Source organism: Myodes glareolus, chromosome 17 (genome assembly GCF_982192425.1).
Source record: "Myodes glareolus chromosome 17, mMyoGla1.1, whole genome shotgun sequence".
Classification (NCBI taxonomy): domain Eukaryota; kingdom Metazoa; phylum Chordata; class Mammalia; order Rodentia; family Cricetidae; genus Myodes; species Myodes glareolus.
Window position 1 is genome coordinate 62,828,350 of NC_142042.1, and position 19,340 is coordinate 62,847,689.

Here is a 19,340-nt window from a genome sequence, read left to right on the forward strand (position 1 = left end):
TAGACCAGTATTACTTTTTACGGCAGACATTGGAGTTTTTAATTTTCTTGGTGAGACACATTTTCGACTGTAACTGGGAATGACTGGGCCACTTTTGGCTTGGGGGCCTGCGAGAGGCCCCTCAAGGAGTTTCCCGATGGTATCGGGTTGCCTTGTCTGTCTGTTGTTGACCTGCATTCGTTGGACCAATGTTGGCCTTTACCGCATCTCCTGCATATACCTGAAGGCTGAGATCTCCTACTTTTGTCATTCCCAGAGGAGATATTATTCCTAGGATTTCTTTGCCTGCAATCCCTTTTCAGATGTCCTAATTTACCACAATTAAAACACCTGGTAGTTTGATGTCTCCTCATAGCTTTGGAAATCGCTTCTCCTACCCAGGATTCATCATTATAGCTAAACATCTCAACATTCATTGTATGCTGTATCCATTCTTCCATTGGTGCTGATCTAGATCTTAAAGGCCCAATTATCTTTTTACATTCAGTATTTGCATTTTCAAAAGCTAGAGATTCAAGAAGTATTCGTCTAGCTTCTGGGTCTGTTACCCCTATGTCCAGAGCCTTAATTAATCTTTGCACAAAGTCAGTAAAGGGTTCTCTCTGTCCCTGCCTAACCCTGGTATATGATTCGACCCTTTTTGCTGGATCTTGTATTCTATTCAAAGCATTCAAGGCTGCTTTGTGACATAAGGACAGCACTTCTTCATCATAAAGAGCTTGGACCTGTGGATCAGCATATGCTCCTACACCAAGAATTTGATCTTGGGAAACCTCCACACCTTTTGCTCTTCCTTGCTGTTCCATATGTTTGGATTCTTCTCTGAAATAAATTCCAAACATCAAGGAAGGCCCATCATCTAAAACTGCAGACACTAGCTGAGAGAAATCATGGGGGGTAGCTCTGACATTAGAAGCCCAAGTCCTTATCATTTCCTTAACAAATGCAGAGTGCAAGCCAAAGTTAACGACAGCTTGCTTAATTTCTTTTAAATCATTCATTGCTATTGGTGTCCATCTAGCTTCTTTAACTCCCTTTGAGCCTTTGGAAGTTAACCCTTTGTCAGAATAAATTACAGGGTATGTTGTTAGGACCCTGGGTAAGCCAGTTCTAACAGCTGGTGGTGGCATTGTATCCTGTCCTTGTGCCTTCTTACTCTGTTCACCAGCTCCAATAGTTTCTTCAATCATTTCTAATCTTTTTATCATTGTATCCCTTAAATCCTGAATCTCCTGACCTACCCGTGTTTCTAGTAATTTCACTAAGGTATCAGTTTTTTGGTTCCCATTCTGGAGGTTCATTCTATCTGTTACCTTATCAAAACTTTGTGGTAACGTCTGAACGTCAAATTCAACAGCCTGAACCCTTTCAGGTAACTTCCTAGTACCCTTGGACATGGAGTCAATTTTGTCTATCATAGTATCCACTTGTTCAGATAACCCCTGATTTTCAATAATTTTAATCCTTTAAACTAGTTGTTCAATATTAGTCCGTAAAAATTGTATCTTTCTTAATGATAAAATATTGAAAAGAAAACTGAAACCTAGTAACAAGTAAATTAATATATTCCCATAGTCATATAAACCTTGCATGACATAATCCATTGTATTAATAAAGAAAACAGTAAAATTGGCGTTGGAAACAAAAACTGCCATATTACCTCTTGTCTAGTTGGCGGCGCTGTTGCCAAGTTGCGACTAGAACCACTGCAAAGGTGACTTAAACAGGTCCTGTTTCAGTGTCTGCCTTAGTATTTGTTAAAAACTAGGAAATATAAGTTGCTCAAGAAAGAAAGTTTAATTAAATCAATTCCATACACGGAACCAGAAACCCAGAATCCAGGGGTAGAAAAGAGCAACCCGGAAGCCGCGTATGCCTCCACGTGACCGAGTCGTTCTGATTCACGCCACTAAAGCACCGCACTTACAAGGGAAATTTAAAAACAACTCAGAAAAGAGCAAACCAGGCTTGCAGAGATTGTCCCGAGCCTGTGGAGCTTGGGAGGCGTGGGGTTTAATTGAACTGCTGGCTCCACATACAGGGCACAGGCCGCAGCTGAGGGAGGTCTCGTGACTAGCCGAGCTGGTAGCAAGCAGTTGAGTGGGGGGGAAGGGGGGGTTCTACAACCAAACGTGGGGCGCCAGATGAAGGCGTAAGTCACAGACAATCCCACACCAGTTTGGAATTATGATTAATAGAATGGTTATTTATTCAAAGGGGAAAAAACTTACAGATTACCGTCCCAGACAACAGCCCCTCCGCGCGAACAGGAAAGGAGTCCAGGGGCCGGAAACGGAGCCGGAAGACAAAGACAGAGTGGAGGACAGCCGCTGCTTTTTTTAAAGGGAGAGAGACCACGCCCCAATGGGCTGGTAACTCAGCGGCGATTGGCTGAAGGAGCTGAAGGAACTCCCACAGCAACTCATTGCTCCCTTATTATTTCAGTATTTGAAAACTAATCAAGAATCTTCACTAGCTTTGTTTGTTGTAAAATAAGATCACCTTTATTCCTTTTGTTTATGATTCAAAAGATTTTTTAGAAAATATTTATTTATTTATTATGTATACAATATTTAGTCTGTGTGTCTGTCTGCAGTCCAGAAGAGGGCATCAGATATCAGTTCAGATGGTTGTGAGCCACCATGTGGTTGCTGGGAATTGAACTCAGGACCCTTGGAAGAGCAGGCAATGCTCTTAACCTCTGAGCCATCTCTCCAGCCCCCTTAAAACATTTTTTTTTTTACCTTCATATGCAGGCTCTAACTGTAATGACTTTGTGTCTCCAGTATTTTTCAAAATCTCTTAATCCCTTCGTCACTTCCCCTACCTAACCTGTGATCCTAAGAACTCGGCATAGCCCATAAACGCTCTCAGGAGGGTGTTTGCTGCTTTCAGAAATCACCCGCCTCTTTTGGGGTCATGGTTTTCAGTTGTGTAACCTCTCCAAGCCCCTTTATTCACCCACAAAATAGGGACCATGACAGTGCTGTGGGTGGTTAATGAGCTGTAGATGTGTTTGGCACATGTTAATGTTGAGAAAGAGAGTTCTTCCACTCATCGTCTGCTACATGCCGGGAGTGCAGACTCCTGGCCGGTTACTCCAGCAGGGCTTTTCTCGGAGTTGTGGGGTTGTGCTAGCGTGTGGCTTTGAAAGATGAAGAAATGTATTCTCTTAGGACAAAGAACACGAAGAACAAATTTGTAGGTACCCAGGTTTCTTTCCCTTTTGTTCGTGGTGATTTGCAGGGCCGTTTGACCTCTGCCTCCCTGGCTCTTCTGCTCTTGCACGGGCCTGAGGGTTTAGCTTAGAAAGAACTTGGCCCTCTTCTGTTATGATAATTCCACCTGTAAACAAAGTTCCAGCCGCAGGCCCTATACGCCTGCCACGCCTGCCTCCCGCAGCTGCTTCTGGCCTTGGGCTCCAGGCACCTGTCTTCCTTTTCCACTGCTCCTGATGGGAGGGGGCTTTGCCCTTTTGCCCCCTTGCCCCCTAGTATATATACCCGACTTGAGTTTAATAAAGTTGCCATTTACTCTTTGGTGAATGAGCAGGTCTCTTGCTGTCTGTGTGCTTCAACCCTTAGGATATTCATCCATTCTCGTGGGCTTGGTTCGGGAAAGAGTGCGCCTGTTCTGAGGTCTGGGTATTCACAGAAAAGTGCAGACAACACAAGTTCCCTTCCTTCCTTCCTTCCTTCCTTCCTTCCTTCCTTCCTTCCTTCCTCCTTCCTTTTTTTCTTCTTATTTTGTTTGTTTGTTGAGACAGGGTTTTCACACGTAGCCCTGACTGGCCTGGAACTCTCTGTGGAGCAGACTGGCAGGACTCAGAAATCCGCCTGCCACTGCCTTCTGTGTGCTGGGACAGGCCACTAGTTGATGTTCGTGATTCACTGCAGCCTTAAATTGTTCATTCATTTGTATATTCATCTTGGGCGATGACCCAGCAATCGAGAACTCGGTTCCTTATTTCATGTATTGGGAAATGGAACCTTAGCAAGGCAAAAGTCAGCGATTATGTAACACAATCTAAAGCTCAGTTATTTTTGTGCTTTTTCATGTATTGCAACTTCACGTAGGCTAAATACAGATATACAAAAAGCGTGTGTGGAAGAAAACAACAGCCTCCATGATTTAGAACTGGATATTAGAGTAGTCAATAATTTCAGTTTAGCAATAGTTTTGAAGTTGTCTTTATCTTATTTATTTATTTCTCCCAATAGCACCAGAGAATTCTTTGAAAAGACAGCAATTGACGTTTTTGGCTACCTACCAAAATATAAACTGATGATATGCACAGTGCCTGGTCACAGCAAGAAGAGTAAGAACAGAAATAATGAAAATAGCAATCTGAGCAATTACGACTCCAGTCTGGTGTTTGGTTTTACCCGACTGATAAGGTCACAAGTTAATCTGCTATTGTTTAGTAGATGTTGTAGAATATCTAAGAGTCTACAAATCAAAGACAAAGGAAACACGATTAGCTTCAGTATGTTAGTTCTGACCCACCAAAGCATCATCCGATAAATGCTATTTCCTTAAAGGATTTCTACTTGGAAATGTTGCCATTCTATAGAAAGGAATAAAGTAAGCCAGGTGGTGGTTGTACAGGCTTTTAATTCCAGCACTTGGGAGGGAGAGGCAGGAGGATCTCCAAATTTGAAGCAGCCTGGTCTACATAGTCAGGGCTACACATGGAAACCCTGTCTCCAAAAACAAAACAAAACAACACAACACAACACAACACAACAAAACAAAACAAAAACCAAAACAAAGCAAAAGATGCTCACCATCCAACCAAGAACACCCCTACCAGAGCCCAAAGCTCAATAAACCACAACTCCCAGAAGGCTTTGTTCCCGGATGCGTCATGCACCCCCCCGAACTACATCTCCCAGGAAGCCCCACAGCACCCAACCGTCCACTTCCCCCGCCCTTGCTCCCCTTTCCCCCCCGCAGCGCGGTGGCCGGCTTGCTCCAGCGGTCGGCGGAGCGGGCGCGCGCCGGGGTCGCGCGGCTGCCGAAGGGGGCGGGCGCGCGCAGGAGTAGAGGCGTAGGGGGGCGGGGGACGGCTCGCTTGCTCGCTCGCAAGATGGCGGACGAGGACGGGGAAGGGATTCACCCCTCAGCCCCTCACCGGAATGGAGGCGGCGGCGGGGGGTCTGGGCTCCACTGCGCCGGGAACGGCGGCGGGGGAGGCGGCGGCCCGCGGGTCGTGCGCATCGTCAAGTCCGAGTCCGGCTACGGCTTCAACGTGCGGGGCCAAGTGAGCGAGGGCGGGCAACTGCGGAGCATCAACGGGGAGCTGTACGCGCCGCTGCAGCATGTGAGCGCCGTGCTGCCCGGGGGGGCGGCCGACCGGGCCGGGGTGCGCAAGGGGGACCGCATCCTGGAGGTGTGAGTATCGCGGCCGCCACGCCCCGTCCCTTTACCCTTCGCCTGTCCTGGACCCCCACCCTGTCACCCAGGCCGCACCTCCCCCAGCTCGCGAGCCTGCCGCGACCCTCGTCCCCGGCGGGCCTTCGCGGCTCGGCTTGGAGCCTTCTTCCTGGCGTCTCCAGTTTGTGCCCTTGCCCCACCATCTCAGTGCTCTCCCCGCTGTCCCTATGCCTTTGACTGCTCTCAAACCCTTTGCCCTCTTCTGTGGCATGCTGCTTTCTGCTCTATACTGACCCAGCCAGTACTGTATCCTCCCCAAGTTCTCATCTTTAGCATCATAGTTTCCTGGTCTCTGCCACTCCCCTCAGACCCTGTGGACTGTCCCTTCTGCCCTCTAGACCCGGTAGGACCTGTGGTCAGCTGCTTTTCCTTTGGAGGCATCATCTCTTCCCCTACCTTAGGCCCCCCCTTTCTTTTCTTAGTTACTCCCCCGTTATGGTAAAGCAAACCGACATTTTTGTATCCACCGCTTGGCCTTTTCTCCCCTCTTTGTAGTCATACCATCTCGAGTATACCGTATCATCGCATGCGTTTTTTGGGGGAGGGGTTGACACTAGTTTTTCTTCCGATCCTGATGTTGCAACCTAATTTTCAATCCGATTTCTCCATGGCCACATTTCTCTGAGTGCGCCCCTTTTCTGGCTTACTGGCTTCCCACGTGCACACTCCTTACACTTCGGTAGTGCTTTGCTAGCTCCAACCTCCCCCCCCCCCCCAACTGCAATCGCCTTAGGTCTTTGCCTTCTCCATTTTCCTCCAGCGCTGTGCTGTTGCAATCCTACACTTTATCTTACTTGTTCCTCCAGATAGCTTTCCCTTCTCTTTGTAAGGCCCCTTTTGCTCTCTCAACTACCTTCTGCTGCAGCGCCTTCCTTCACCATACTCCTTTAGCTGGCTCACCGTCACCACTACAGCCCTTAAAGCTCCCAGGATATTGCCTTGTCTTGGCAGTTTCAACCCAGACCTCCTCTGCCCTAAGCTGTGTTATGCTTGTGAGTTTGTACTTTGTACTAAATTTGCATAGTGGTTGTTGGTTGGCTTGTAGGTGCTATGTGCACTCATTGTCTCCATTCTCCTTCAACCCAGAATTTCTGTACTGCATCTATAGTGTATCCCCCCCCCCATACACACATGACACACGGGCCCACCCCTTCCATGATGGGATTTTCCCACATAAATCTTTCTTTTTAAACATTTCATTTTAATTACAAGTTTCACAGCTGCCTGTTTTCATTTTGCAAAGCCAATTCGCCTAGGTCTGTACTGACGGTATCTTCCAGAGGAGTTGGTTCCCTTCTTTCCACTTTTGTGCCCATTGTACTCTTGCTCTGTGGAATCATTCCTTCTGCTTCCTCATCTTTCCACTCCAAGAAGGAGTAGCTCACTGACGCGTGCGTTTGGAGCTTTTGTACATTTCCTCTGACCTTTCTGGAAATAGATGCTTGCTTTTTTTATTACTGTATTACAGAGTATTTTCTAATATTCTCTGGCGGTGTATTCTTAGTCTTTGTGGGAGCTTTAAGATACTGAATGCAGGAATGACTTTTGATGCTTTGTACCTGAGTACCCAGGTGTTTATTTTCTAGACAACCCCAAATCTGCGACTGATGGATTCTTTTGTTAGAAACTTTTAGAGTTATTTTGCTTTCCCTTTGGAAATTAACTTTGATTCAGCCTTTTATTTTTAGATTTGCAATATATAAAAGTTATAAGTGTATTAAAGTTCTAGGTCATTTGCTTTATAGGATCCAAAACAATGAATCTGCAGCTAATATCATCTACCATGAGTGCATAAGCCAAGAGATACAGTTGGTGGCTTTTTGCCTTTATTGCAGTCTGCAGCAGAGAGCACAGCTCTAAGGAGTCATTGCAGTGAAGATATGAGTGATCTTGTGGACTCCTGGGAGAGGGCTTTGCCTTGGCCCACAATACAGGCCAGGAGCCTGGAAGTAGAAGCTAATGTTTTGGTACTGTCCTTGGATGAGAGTAGTTTTTGTCATTTTAGGTGGCAGGGGAAAAAAAAACACTGCCTGGAGAAATTCTCTCTGGAAGGCCATTGGTGATGAAAATCTTCATGGTATTGTTTTGTCCCCTTCCAGCTGCTGGTGTTCTGATCTCCAGAGCCTTTGAAACTTCTATGGTACTGTTGTAGTAGTAGTAGTGACAGTTCTAAGCTGGCCCATAACTTCTGAGACCTCAGTATGTCTCTCCCACCCTCCCCTTAGGTTTTCAAGTCAGAGGAGAGAAATCAGCTACTAACTTCGCTTTAGAGACATATTTATCTATTTGAGGCAGGGTCTCATATAGCCCAGGCCGACCTCACATTCACTATGTAGCTTAGACGTTGAGCTTTTGGTCGTCCTCACCACCTCCTGAGTGCTGAGATTGATTACAGGTGTTTGCCATTTTGTTGGCTTCATGTGGTGCTGGGATGGAACCCAGGGATGCAGGGCTTCCAGCTTGGTAGACAAGCGCTTTACCAACTCAACTACATTCCCAGCCTGAGCTCTTCAATTTGTCTTCTTACCCAAGTTCTTAACCTCTCTGTTGTCTTGGGAAAGCTTTTCATGTTGATGAAACCCCAGGCGGTGGAGTCTGAGTTAGGCATAGGTGGATTATTACTGTGTACCTTTAGGATTATACACCAAGTCACAGGCGGGGGTCTGGACCTTGATAGCTGAGGTTGGAGATTTCTCCCTGTTTTAAAAGTCTTCCCGATGCACAGCTTTGACTCCAGCCTTCGTGTTGCAGTTTGGACAGGTGGTGGAGGTGTGGGAGAACGGTGCCTGAGATTGAAGTGGGCACAGACTTGAATGTCAGGAAGAGGACCCGTTTCCTTGTCCTGCTCCTAGTCTGCCTACCAAGGCTCGAGGCCTGGGGTAATTGTCAGCTGGAGCCAGTATTGGCTCACTTTCTGCTTTTTCCTTTTGAGGCTGACTAGATTGTGACTGGATTAAGAGAGTAATCATGTTCCGGGACTTGGTACTGCAATGTGAAGAAGTCCGCTGGGCTCTAGATTTTATTACAGATGGGAAGTTTTCTTGACTAACAGTGTTAGTCTCCATCTTATAGTTTTCCCAGTCTAATATGTACTAAATGCCTTCCCTTTGATGTGCACATACCTTGAGGCCAGTGTGTGAAAGATGCTTTCAATAAGCAGAACCAAAATCTTTGCACTAATTATATAGTATGTGAAGTGACTGGCTTCAGGTTAATTTCTGTAGGGTTAGAATAGGTGTAAAGACACTTGATTGATTTCTTGGCAGTTTCCTTTTGGAGAGTTGCAGTATGTAGTGGATTTGGAGCTGCCTATTATGTACTCAAGTCTGCATTTGAGATTATGTTTGTATGTTTTTGGCCAGGTACTGGGATCTTTGTGTGTGTGCACATACAAATGCACAAGGCACACTTTGAGGGGTTCTGAATGTTGGGGCAAATTTTCATGTCTCTACCTCTTATCTCCTCGTGGGATGGCTGGGGTTACAGATATTTACAGTGTATCCAACCTTGAGGTGGGTTCCAGGAGTCGGACACAGGTAGTCAGACTTGCACAGCATGCACATTTATCTGCTAAACCTGAACTGGGGAGTGTGCATTTCAAGCACGGACCCTTAGGGTTGGCTTGTAGGCATTCAAAGTCATGATGCATATATATTAGTCAGAGAGTATGTGCCTTCCTCCTTATTTGCTACCTGATAATGTACCATCAGCCTTTCCTTGTTAAGGTAAAGCATAAGATAAATTATGCTGTATGTGACATTTTGTATGTGACAATTTGTTTATGGAGGGATTTTTCCTGTTTCATGTGAATGTTTGAAAATCATTGAACAAAGAGTTTGATGCAATAAGTATTTTTACAGTTGAGTGAGTTATGAAACATTGACTGTTAAATATCTTAAGAGCCTTTAAAAAATTTGATTTCTCTTTGGCTCAGATATTCCAGGTAGACTTGGATAATAATGTTTGAAATGATTGTTGAGCAAAGGGAATGATGATGGCAAAGTTCTCACACTTTGGTATGCACAAGAATCACCTGGGGCAGCCGAAGCACAGGTTTGCAGGGACACTCTGGTGGCTGTGATTCGGTGTGTCTGCATAAGGCTAGACAGTTTGTCACTCCTTTGCCCAGTATAGGGAGTGGAGCTCACATGCTAAGCCACATTCTCAGAACAACACGATGGCTATGGACTGTTCTAGACTATTCTCAGCTCATTGTGCTTTATCATTATGGTTATGCTGGTCGTCAGTAGCTAGTACTTGGCCAACAAATAGTGATTTGTTAAGCGCGGAACTCCAGACTAAAGGGAAGCCAGTTCCTCAGCAAGTAGTCTGTACAGTTGTGCTTCCTTTCATGGAGCTGCTGTTGTCCTGCGGCAAAGGTGTACAGTTAACAAACAGAACAAAGGATGCTGAGCGCTGTGTCAGCTTGCAGTGTTTGCTGTTAAAGTTTGCAGTGCAGTGCCTATGCATTGGAACTTCAGGACAGCCTCTTGTTGAGAGCTTCAAAGCTCCTCAGGGCAGGGACTGTGTTGACTGTTATGTGTATTGTGCAGTGGTACCTTGGCTTTCTTCTGTGAGTATTTGCTGAATGGATAGGAGTAAATTAGCCCTCTTTTGTGAGGAGAAAAGGGTACTGCTTTGAGTGACAGCCAGAGTTAAATCCAGCTCTTAAGATTCCTTCCCATTTTTTAAAATATGTTTTGGTTATTGACTGTTAATAGTCAAGTTCCTTAATTTTTATTCTTTAGAAGTTACACAAATCTATACAGTGTATCTTGATCACATCTATCTCAACTTCTCCCAACTCTACTTAGGAACCTCTCATGACATCTTCCCAACTTTGTGTCCTTCTATAATTTATTAATTATATAATTTTTAAAAATTTATTTTTTATATGCATTGGTGTTTCACCTGCATGTATGTCTGTGTGAGGGTGTTGGTTCCCCTGGAACTGGAGTTACAGTTTTGAGCTACCATTTGGATGCTAGGAATTGAGCCTGGGTCCTTTGGAAGAAGAGTCAGAGTTCTTAACCACTGAGCCATCTCTCCAACCCCCTATTTTTTAAATTTTTTTTTTTAATTTTTAATTTTTTCTGGAGACAGGGTTTCTCTGTGTAGCTTTGGAGCCTGTCCTGGAACTCACTCCGTAGACCAGGCTGGCCTCGAACTCACAGAGATCTGCCTGCTTGTGCCTCCTGAGTGCTGGGATTAAAGGTGTGTGCCACTACTGCCTGCCCTCCCCTAATTATTTTTAACCCACTCAGTCCAATTAGTGCTGTGCATATGGGCATGGATGTAGGTCATCCACTGGAGCACCAGGGACTCTCTCAGTGGTAGTATTCCTGGCCGTATTCTTAAAGTCAGTTCCTCCCCATCTTCAGGGGACTTTGGATAGTACTCTATTCTTGATGGCAACTAGCTACTTAAAATCAGTTACTTTCCTGTAAAAATGGATAGCAGTTGAACTTTATTTCTATTTGTGAAATGTGACTTATGTTTTTATTTATCCTTTATTTCATGTTGTTAATTCGGATGAGAGGCGGGGGTCTAAAGCAAGATTTCTTTGCCCTTGCTATTGCTGCTTTTCTCTGTTCCTAGCAAAAGAAACATAACAGCCATCCTAGTTACTTCAAAAATACGTTTTGTCTCCTGTAGTGAGGTTGCAGACAAGCAACAGTAAGCTTGAAATGCTGTTACCTTCCCTTGGAGACCACTTGTGTCGATTCTGTGACCAACACAAGAACGTTCAGGCAGTGGTGGTGCTCGCCTTTAATCCCAGAACTCAGGAGGCAGAGGTGGGTGGGTCTCTGAGTTCGAGGCCAGCCTGGTCTAATAGTGAGTTTGAGGCCAACCAGGGCTACATAGAGAAACCCCATCTAAACCCCTCCACTCTTCTACCCCACCCTTGAAAAGAGAGACTTTGATTAGCATAAAGACTAGTTCTTAATTTGTGGCGGGCGTTTCAGCCACCACTATTAACCACTAATATTTAATTTTAGTTTGTTTTCGGTGAGGGCTTTATTACCGTGCTGTCTTGGATAAGTATTTTAGAAGCTGAGCCTCAATAGGAATAATTCTTATGAAATGGTAGATAAACAGAGAGAGTTAACTGACAAGCAAACATTTTAATTTATGATCACAGCAAAGTGCTTTAAGAACATAATCTGTGGTAAGATTATTCATTGGTCCTCCAGGCAGTGGACCTTTCATCCACGCCTTTATCCCAGCACTCCAAAGGCAGAGGTAGGTGATCTTTGTGAGTTCGAGGCCAGCCTGGTCTACAAAGTGACAGGACAGCCAGGGCTGTTACAAGAGAAACCCTGTCCCGAAAACAAAAATAAATAAATAAATAAGTAAAAATTATTCATTGGATGATGGCATTACTAACAAAAGGTGTATTAGTAGTGTGCATATGTGTGAATACACACACATATGTATGGGTATTCATGTGTGCTGCAACATATGTTATGATGGTTAGAAGATAACTTTGGAGTCCACTTCCTTTCCTTTCACCTTTATGTGGGTGCTGGGAAGAGAACTCGGGACAAGCCTTCCAGGCAAGAGCGTTTCCCAGTGAGCCATCATCTTGCCAGCCCGCTGCTTGGGTTTTCTTTGTTTGAGTGCTTGTTGGGTCATGTCCATCCTCTGACAAAACTGACTAGTTCACCCTGAGAATGCTAGGCCGTATGCGTGCTAGGCAGGTGGCCCACCACTGTAAGTGCATCTTTTTTTCCTCATGTTGGCCCACTTCATGTCAGCTGGTTCCACTGTTAGGCACAAACTGTGTGTCAAGTATCACTAGGCTTGTGAGTCAGTAGTCTGGCTCTCTGCCCTTGAGAAGCTTGCTTTGCAGTGGGGGAGGTACTAGAAATAGTTTACTCTGTTTTAAAAGCGAAATAAAGTAATGGAGGTGAATGAGGAATGGATTGGGAATTCAGAGGAAAGAGTGGATACGCTTAAGATTGATAAGGGGTTAGATGGTTCACAGAAGGCTTTTATACAGTTAAAGTTGTGTGTTGTGAGTATGTGGCAGACACAGTGCTGTGTGTAGGTCAGAGGACAGCTTTATCAGGAGTAAGCTCTCTCCTCCCACCATGGCTTCCTGGGATTGAACTCTGGGTGCTAGGCTTCTGAGGCAAGCACTTTTCCCCATTAAGTCTTCCTCCCATTGGCTCCTACAAAAGGCTTTTAAAGGGAAACTGAGGGACAAGTATAATCTCAGTAGTAGAGAAAGAGGAAGGGCTTCATAGGCTGAGGGTCTATGGGAGGAAGATGTAAGAAGTTCTTAAGATAGTAAAGGTCCTTCTCCCCCACCAGAGTTTCTCTGTGTAGCCCTGACAGGCCTGGAACTCACTCTATAGACTCAGGGATCTGCCTGCCTCTGCTGGGATTAAAGGCATGAGCAACCATGCCTGGCTAATAAGTTTGGATTTTGTTCTTATGTACTAAGAATACAGTTGTGTATATATTTGTTCCCATAGTTTCCTGCAAATTTTGCTTTTATTTGTTTGAATACATTTCCGTGGCTGGAGAGGAAAAATTGCTATTAGAATTAAAAGAATTTCAGACCATTTTTCCCTCTTGGACTGTCTTGGACTGTATAAGGATGGGAGCTGAGAACAAGGAAGCTCTGGTACAGCCCGTGAGACGCTGTCTTTCATTTGTTTCCACACTTTCCTGCCTAGTTCATCCAGCTTTTGAAATGTCTGTTTCCTGTCACCTTATGTTGTAAGTGACTGCGCCTATATTTATCACTGCGTTGACAGCATCTTCATCCTCACGTGCTGTGGGGCCCTGCCTCTGATGCTTTGTTCTAGCTCTGCTCTTCTCTGTCTCTTGCTGTAAGATGCTACCTGGATTTAAATCCTTTCTGTTGACGGTGCTGAGAAGATGGCTCAGGGGTTAAGAGCAGTAACTTCTTTCCTGCAGGGCCAGAGTTCAGTTCCCAGCACCCAAATGGCATCTCACAGCCATCTCCTCCAGCTCCAGGAGATCTGGCACCTACGTCCTCATTTGTGTGAGCACACAGAGAGCTACATAAAAATAAATCTTAAATCTTTTGTTTTGGTGTAGCCTGTTGGGAGTTGAGATGACTAAAGATGAGAAGTTGATCCAGTATCAAAATATATACCTAAAGTCTGTCTTCAGGTGAATTTCTGCCGGGTCAGGAATGTGTTTTGTGAGATGCTCTTAGTTAAATGTCAGGCAGTCTGCGAGTCATTTCTTACTACTGCCTCTGCTGGCCCAGGAAGGTTCCCCCGGAGCTGTTCCCAACACTGGGTATTTGAGTTGCTAAATGAGGCCTTGTGTTTGAGTGTCCTATGTTCATCCTCCAGTGAACTTCTGTTATTGTGAAAATGCTGCTTTTTTGTGTGTGTGTGACAGTAGTCCAGGCTGGCCTCTAATTCACTACTTAGCAGAAGCTGGTCTAGAACTCTTGATCTTCTCACTTGCATATTACCACATGCAACTTTGTTTTAGTAGGTTGCTCAGACTTGCTGTGTAGCCCTCGATGTTCTTCCATCTCTACCTGTTGAGCTATCACACCTAATGGAGAAACATGTATGGTGATTTTTGTTTGTTTGTTTGTTTTTTGGTTTTTCGAGATAGGGTTTCTTTGTATAGTCCTGTCTCTCTTTAAACATGCTCTGTAGACTAGGCTGGTCTCTAACTCAGAGATCGGCCTGCCTCTGTCTCCCAAGTGCTGGGATTAAAGGCATAGGCCACCACTACTCAGCAAGAAACATCTTTTAAAAAAATGTTTTGTTTTTACTTAAGCCATCTAAAACTTGTTTTGGTGTGTGTGTGTGTGTTGGAGTCAAACCTAGGGTCTATGTATGCCAAAACACTCATTTTTTTTAAGTCAAGATTATTTTTCTTAATAATTTATTTTATTTATGTATATTGGTGTATTTCCTGCTTGTATGTCTGGGTGAGGGTGTTGGATCCCCTGGAACAAGTTTGCAGACAGTTCTCAGCTGCCATGTAGCTGCTGGGAATTGAACCCAGGTCCTTTGGAGAGAAGTCAGTGCTCTTAACTTTTTTATTTACTCTTGATGTCAGAGCCAACTCTTTCACCTGCCCCAGGTGTTGATGGAGGGGACATCTCCCCCCACCCTGCCCCCGTGCTAATGCCTCCACATGACAGTTGAGTAATGGGAAACAGCTCTTTCATGCTCACAACATCAGGGCTGGCTCGCTCACACCTCTGCCACAGGGTCAGCTCTACTTGCTTGCTGCCCAGGCGAGGTGCAGGGTTCATTTTCCCGAGTGTTGCAGCTGGTAAGGGGGACAGGCGGCAGAGTAGGGGGTGCATCTTTCCTTGCTCTCACCACCACATGGCAGACAAGGGATGTGGCCAGCTCTTCCACTCTTTCATCCTCAGGGCTATCTCGCTTATATCTCTTCCAACAAGATCAGCTCTACTGTAGAACACTCATTCTATTGAACTGTACCCCCAACTTTATCCAAAATGTGATAGATTTAAATGCCAGACTACAGATCAAGATTGAACTAATAGATCTGTGTATTCTATGGACTCCATACACAAGTGATTTGCTTATTTCCTTTTGAAAAGAGTGGAGTCATCTGCTTGTTAACTGCTTGTGTGGATACTCTTCAGTTGCTTTTAGGCTGGTTATTACAGAACCGTTCAGTGAAAATAAGGAAATTGCTCCTTGATCCAGCAGAAGTTTCTTAAGTCTGACTGTCTAGGTTTTAGTTAGTGTATTTTAAAATTGAGAAATGGACTGAGTAGTTGGAGATTGTGGAAGATGTGATAACGTTGGGAAGTTTGGAAATGCTCTTCTTTTGCTAATTTTCTCATCTACAAAATGTGCAAGGTGTTTGTCTATTGAACATACTATGAGGGTTATTATATGTATGTATGTATATTAAAAGATGCTATTAATTGCAATAGCTTTAATAGCTATAATAGCTTTAATAGCTCCAGCTGGGGGCTGGAGAGATGATTCAATGTTAAAAACACTTGCTTCTCTTGAGGATACAGGTTCAGTTTCCAGCACCCACATTGTAAGGACTCAAACTCCAGGGCATCCATTGCTTTCTTCTATACCTTGTAGACACACATACTTAACATTCATATACATAAATCTTCAAGCCGGGTGAGGCTTGAATTCTGGCACTCAGTAGGCAGAGGCAAGTGCCTGGTCTGCATAGCAAGTTCTAGGACATCTACAGTTTATATAGACAGACCCTGTCTCAAAACAAACAAAACAAAAAAGAATAAGCCTTGAATTTTACGTTCTAGTGGGAGTGAAATGAATCAGTTTGGTTTTACTATTGATAACAAATTTTGGCTTCACAGGTAATTGCCAAACTTTTTTTTCTGAATAATTTGATTATATTTGTATAGTCAAAAAAAAAATCTTAGAGCCTTATACTTATTTTCCTGAATGACAAATTGATTCATTTTCCAGACATTTATATGCCTGAATAAATTGTATTTGCAAATTGATTGCCTTGTAATTACAGATTTAAGGAACTTTTTATTTTTTCCTAAGCAATAAAGCCTTGTTTGTTCTGCTGGAGGTGTTCGGTTGGAGAGCTGGTGAGCTTTCTGTCCTTTCCTTGCCTCGGGCAGGTGCTGTGGGAGAGCAGGCAGCCAAAGGCAAACTCCTTGTGTAGCACATTCTTTTCCAGTTTGGGAGCATCAGGTGCTGACCCCAGATGCTGACCCACACAGTTCATTGGCTTTGCCAGGGCCAGTTTTTTCTGTTGCTAAAATTCTCTTTGCCCGGTGTCAACTTTCTGCATGGAAATATTTTCTGTTGTTTTTGTTTTGTTTTGTGTTTAGAGACAGGGCCTCTCTATGTAGTCCTTGGCTGCCCTGGAACTCACTATACAGACCAGGTTGGCCTTGAACTCAGAGATCTACCTGCTTTTGACCCCTGGAGTGCTGTTATTAAAGGTGTGTATCACCATACCTGGCTGGAAATGCTTTAAAAATATTGGTAAGGACTGGAGAGATGACTCAGTGGTTAAGAGCACTTGATTTGTAGCCAGAGAACCAGAGTTTAGATTTAGATTTTTTTTTTTTTCCGAGACAGGGTTTCTCTTAAGCAAGGTGTCCTGTAAAAACTGTAACTCAGGCCGCTAGGGATTCGATGTCTCTGGATATGTCTCGACAATTACTCGTATACATTTACAAACAAAAATATTGTTAAACCAGACGTAGTGGGATATTCAGCACATAGGAGACTAAGGATTTCCGCCAGGCCAGTCTGGGTTATGAGGTGAAACTCATGAACAAAAGGGAAACTTTTCTTTTGATGCTTAAAAGACACCGGAGAGCCAGTGCTTTTAGCTGTATTTAATGCCATACTATTGTTTTGATTTGGAATTCCATTCATTAGAATGTTGAATATCTTTAGTAGATGTCTGTCCAGATATTTTGCTCATTTTTAATTAGAGTTGTGGAACCAATAAGAAGGCTCAGCTGATAAAGGCACTTGCCATCAAACCTATAACCTTAGTTTGATCTGAGGGGGGCAATATAGTGGAAGGAGAGAATTGACTGACTTTTATGTACACACAATATCATATACATGTCATCATGTCATGCCACCCCCCCAATAAGTAAATAATTGTGATAAATTGAGTTGTTGAGTTTGAAAAGTTTGCCATGTATTTATATACAGGTATTTTTTTATTTTATTTTATTTTGAGACAGGGTTTCTTTGTGTAGCCCTGGCTGTCTTGAAACTTACTCTGGGTCCAGGCTGGCCTCAAACTCACAGAGATCCTTCTGGTTCTGCCTCCCAAGTGTGGGGATTAAAGGCATGCACCACCTGGCTCATTCTCTAAGTTGTCTTTTATAGAGGCATTTTTAATTTTAGGTAAGTTTTGCTTGTTTTATATATATATGTGTGTGTGTGTGTGTGTATATATATATATATATGTATTTTTTTTTATTTGTGGACCATGTCTTTAGTGTTAGATCTGAAGTTTCATTTTCAAATACCAAATCACATCGATTTTTCTACTTTTTTTTTTTTAGAAGTTTTATAATTTTTGGAGATGGTCTCACTATGTATCTGAGGCTGGTTGTCTTAGTTAGGGTTTCTATTGCTGTGAAGAGACACCATGACCAGAGCAACTCTTATAAAGGAAAACATTTAATTGTAGTGGCTGGCTTACAGTTCAGAGGTTTGGTCCATTATTGTCATGATGAGAAGCAAGACAGCATGCAGGTAGACATGGTGCTAGAGAAGATCTGAGAGTTTGCTGTGGAAAATCCTCTTATACACTGTAAAGATTTATCACTTTAATTGGTTTAACAAAACACACATTGCACCAGTAGCCAGGCAGGAAGTATAGGCAGGGTGACCAAACTAAGGTTGATGGGAAGAAGCAGGGAGGAGTCAGGAGACACCAGCCAGATGCAGAGAGAGCAGGATGGGCACACTTGCCTGAGTGTACTGAGAAAAGATACTGCCATGTGGGCGAGTGTAAATAAGGAATATGGGTTAACTTAAAATGTAAGAGCTAGTTAATAATAAGCTTGAACTATTGATTGAGCATTTATAAGTAATATTAAGCCTCTGTGTGGTAATTTGGGAAGTGGCTGCTGGATATTTGGGGCTGACCAATTCTAAGACAGGAAACTTCTGCCTTCAAGAGTTCTTATATCTTGACTCAATAGGCAATAGGAAGTGGTCTGAGACACTGGGCATGGCTTGAGCATATACGAGATCTCAAAGCCTGCCTCCACAGTGACACACTTCCTCCAATAAGGCCATACCTACTCCAGAAAAAACAAAACAAAACAAAAAAAACAACAGCTCTTAATAGTGCTACTCCCTTTGGGGACCATTTTCTTTCAAACCACACCACATTATACTCCCTGATCCCCAAAGGCTTATAGCCCTATCATAATGGAGAAATGCATTCAGTCCAACTTCAAAAGTTTTCATAGTTTATAACAGTCTCAAACTTATTTAAAAGTCTAAAGCTCAAAGTTTCTTCTGAGATTCATATAATCTCTTAACTGTAATCCCCTATAAAATCAAAATCAAAAAGCAGATTACATACTCCAACATATAATGGCTCAGGATATGCATTGCCATTCCAAAATGTGGGGAAGGGAAGTAGTAAGGAAATGCTGGACCACGGCAAGACTGAAAACCAGCTTGGTAACTCCACACTCTATATCTCCATGTCTGATGTCAAAATGCTCTTCAGATCTCCAACTCCTTTCAACTTCGTTGACTGCAACATTTCTCTCTTGACCTGGTTCTACTTCCTGTTAGCAGCTCTCCTTGGCAGGTATCCCACTCCTCTCCAACATCTTGGTGTCTTCAAGGCAATCCAGGCTTCAACTTTTCAGCTTCATGCAAGGACCTCTCTAAGCTTCCATTCGGGATACTTCTGATATGTGCCTGGTCTTAGCAATTTTCTTTATCCTCGGAAGCAAATTCCATAGCTCCTTTCTTCTATCCTTACTCTAAAGCCAGAACCAATTAGCTGAAGCTGCCGAGTTCTGCTGCTTACCGAAACTAGAACACCCTTGTTCTATTACATCTCTTGGCCCTCTTGTTCAATTACATCTTCACCAGCTTTCTGTTTTCAGTGGTTTCCTTAGGAATAAGCTTGGCTGTCCTGAAACTGAATCTGTAGGCAAGGTTGGCCACAAACTCAGAGATCGGCTCCCCTTTGCTTTCAAAGAGTGCTGGCGCCAGGCAGCACCACACTCAACGCTAAGCTTTTCTTTAATTTCTTTTTATTTGGAAATTTAGCTGGGTGGGATCTTACCCTGAGGTCACCATACCCTTTATTCCATGTCTTATTCTGTTTATCACTTTGAACACAGGATTTAGCTCCATTCTACTTCCTGGTGGGCCTTTTTTCTCAGATTTTACATTTTATTATTTACCTTGCACAGC

General features: G+C 43.7%; 1 protein-coding gene across 2 annotated transcripts in view; it reads left to right on the forward strand.

The window, feature by feature from the left end:
* Positions 1-5,056: 5,056 nt before the first annotated feature.
* Snx27 (sorting nexin 27) overlaps positions 5,057-19,340 on the forward strand; it is an 83,066-nt gene continuing 68,782 nt past the window's right edge. For both annotated transcript variants that reach the window (XM_085678010.2, XM_048427927.3), the window contains exon 1: positions 5,057-5,394. In XM_085678010.2, coding sequence (XP_085534136.1) covers positions 5,090-5,394 — 305 coding nt within the window. In that variant the 5' untranslated portion in view covers positions 5,057-5,089. The remainder of the gene's footprint in view (positions 5,395-19,340) is intronic.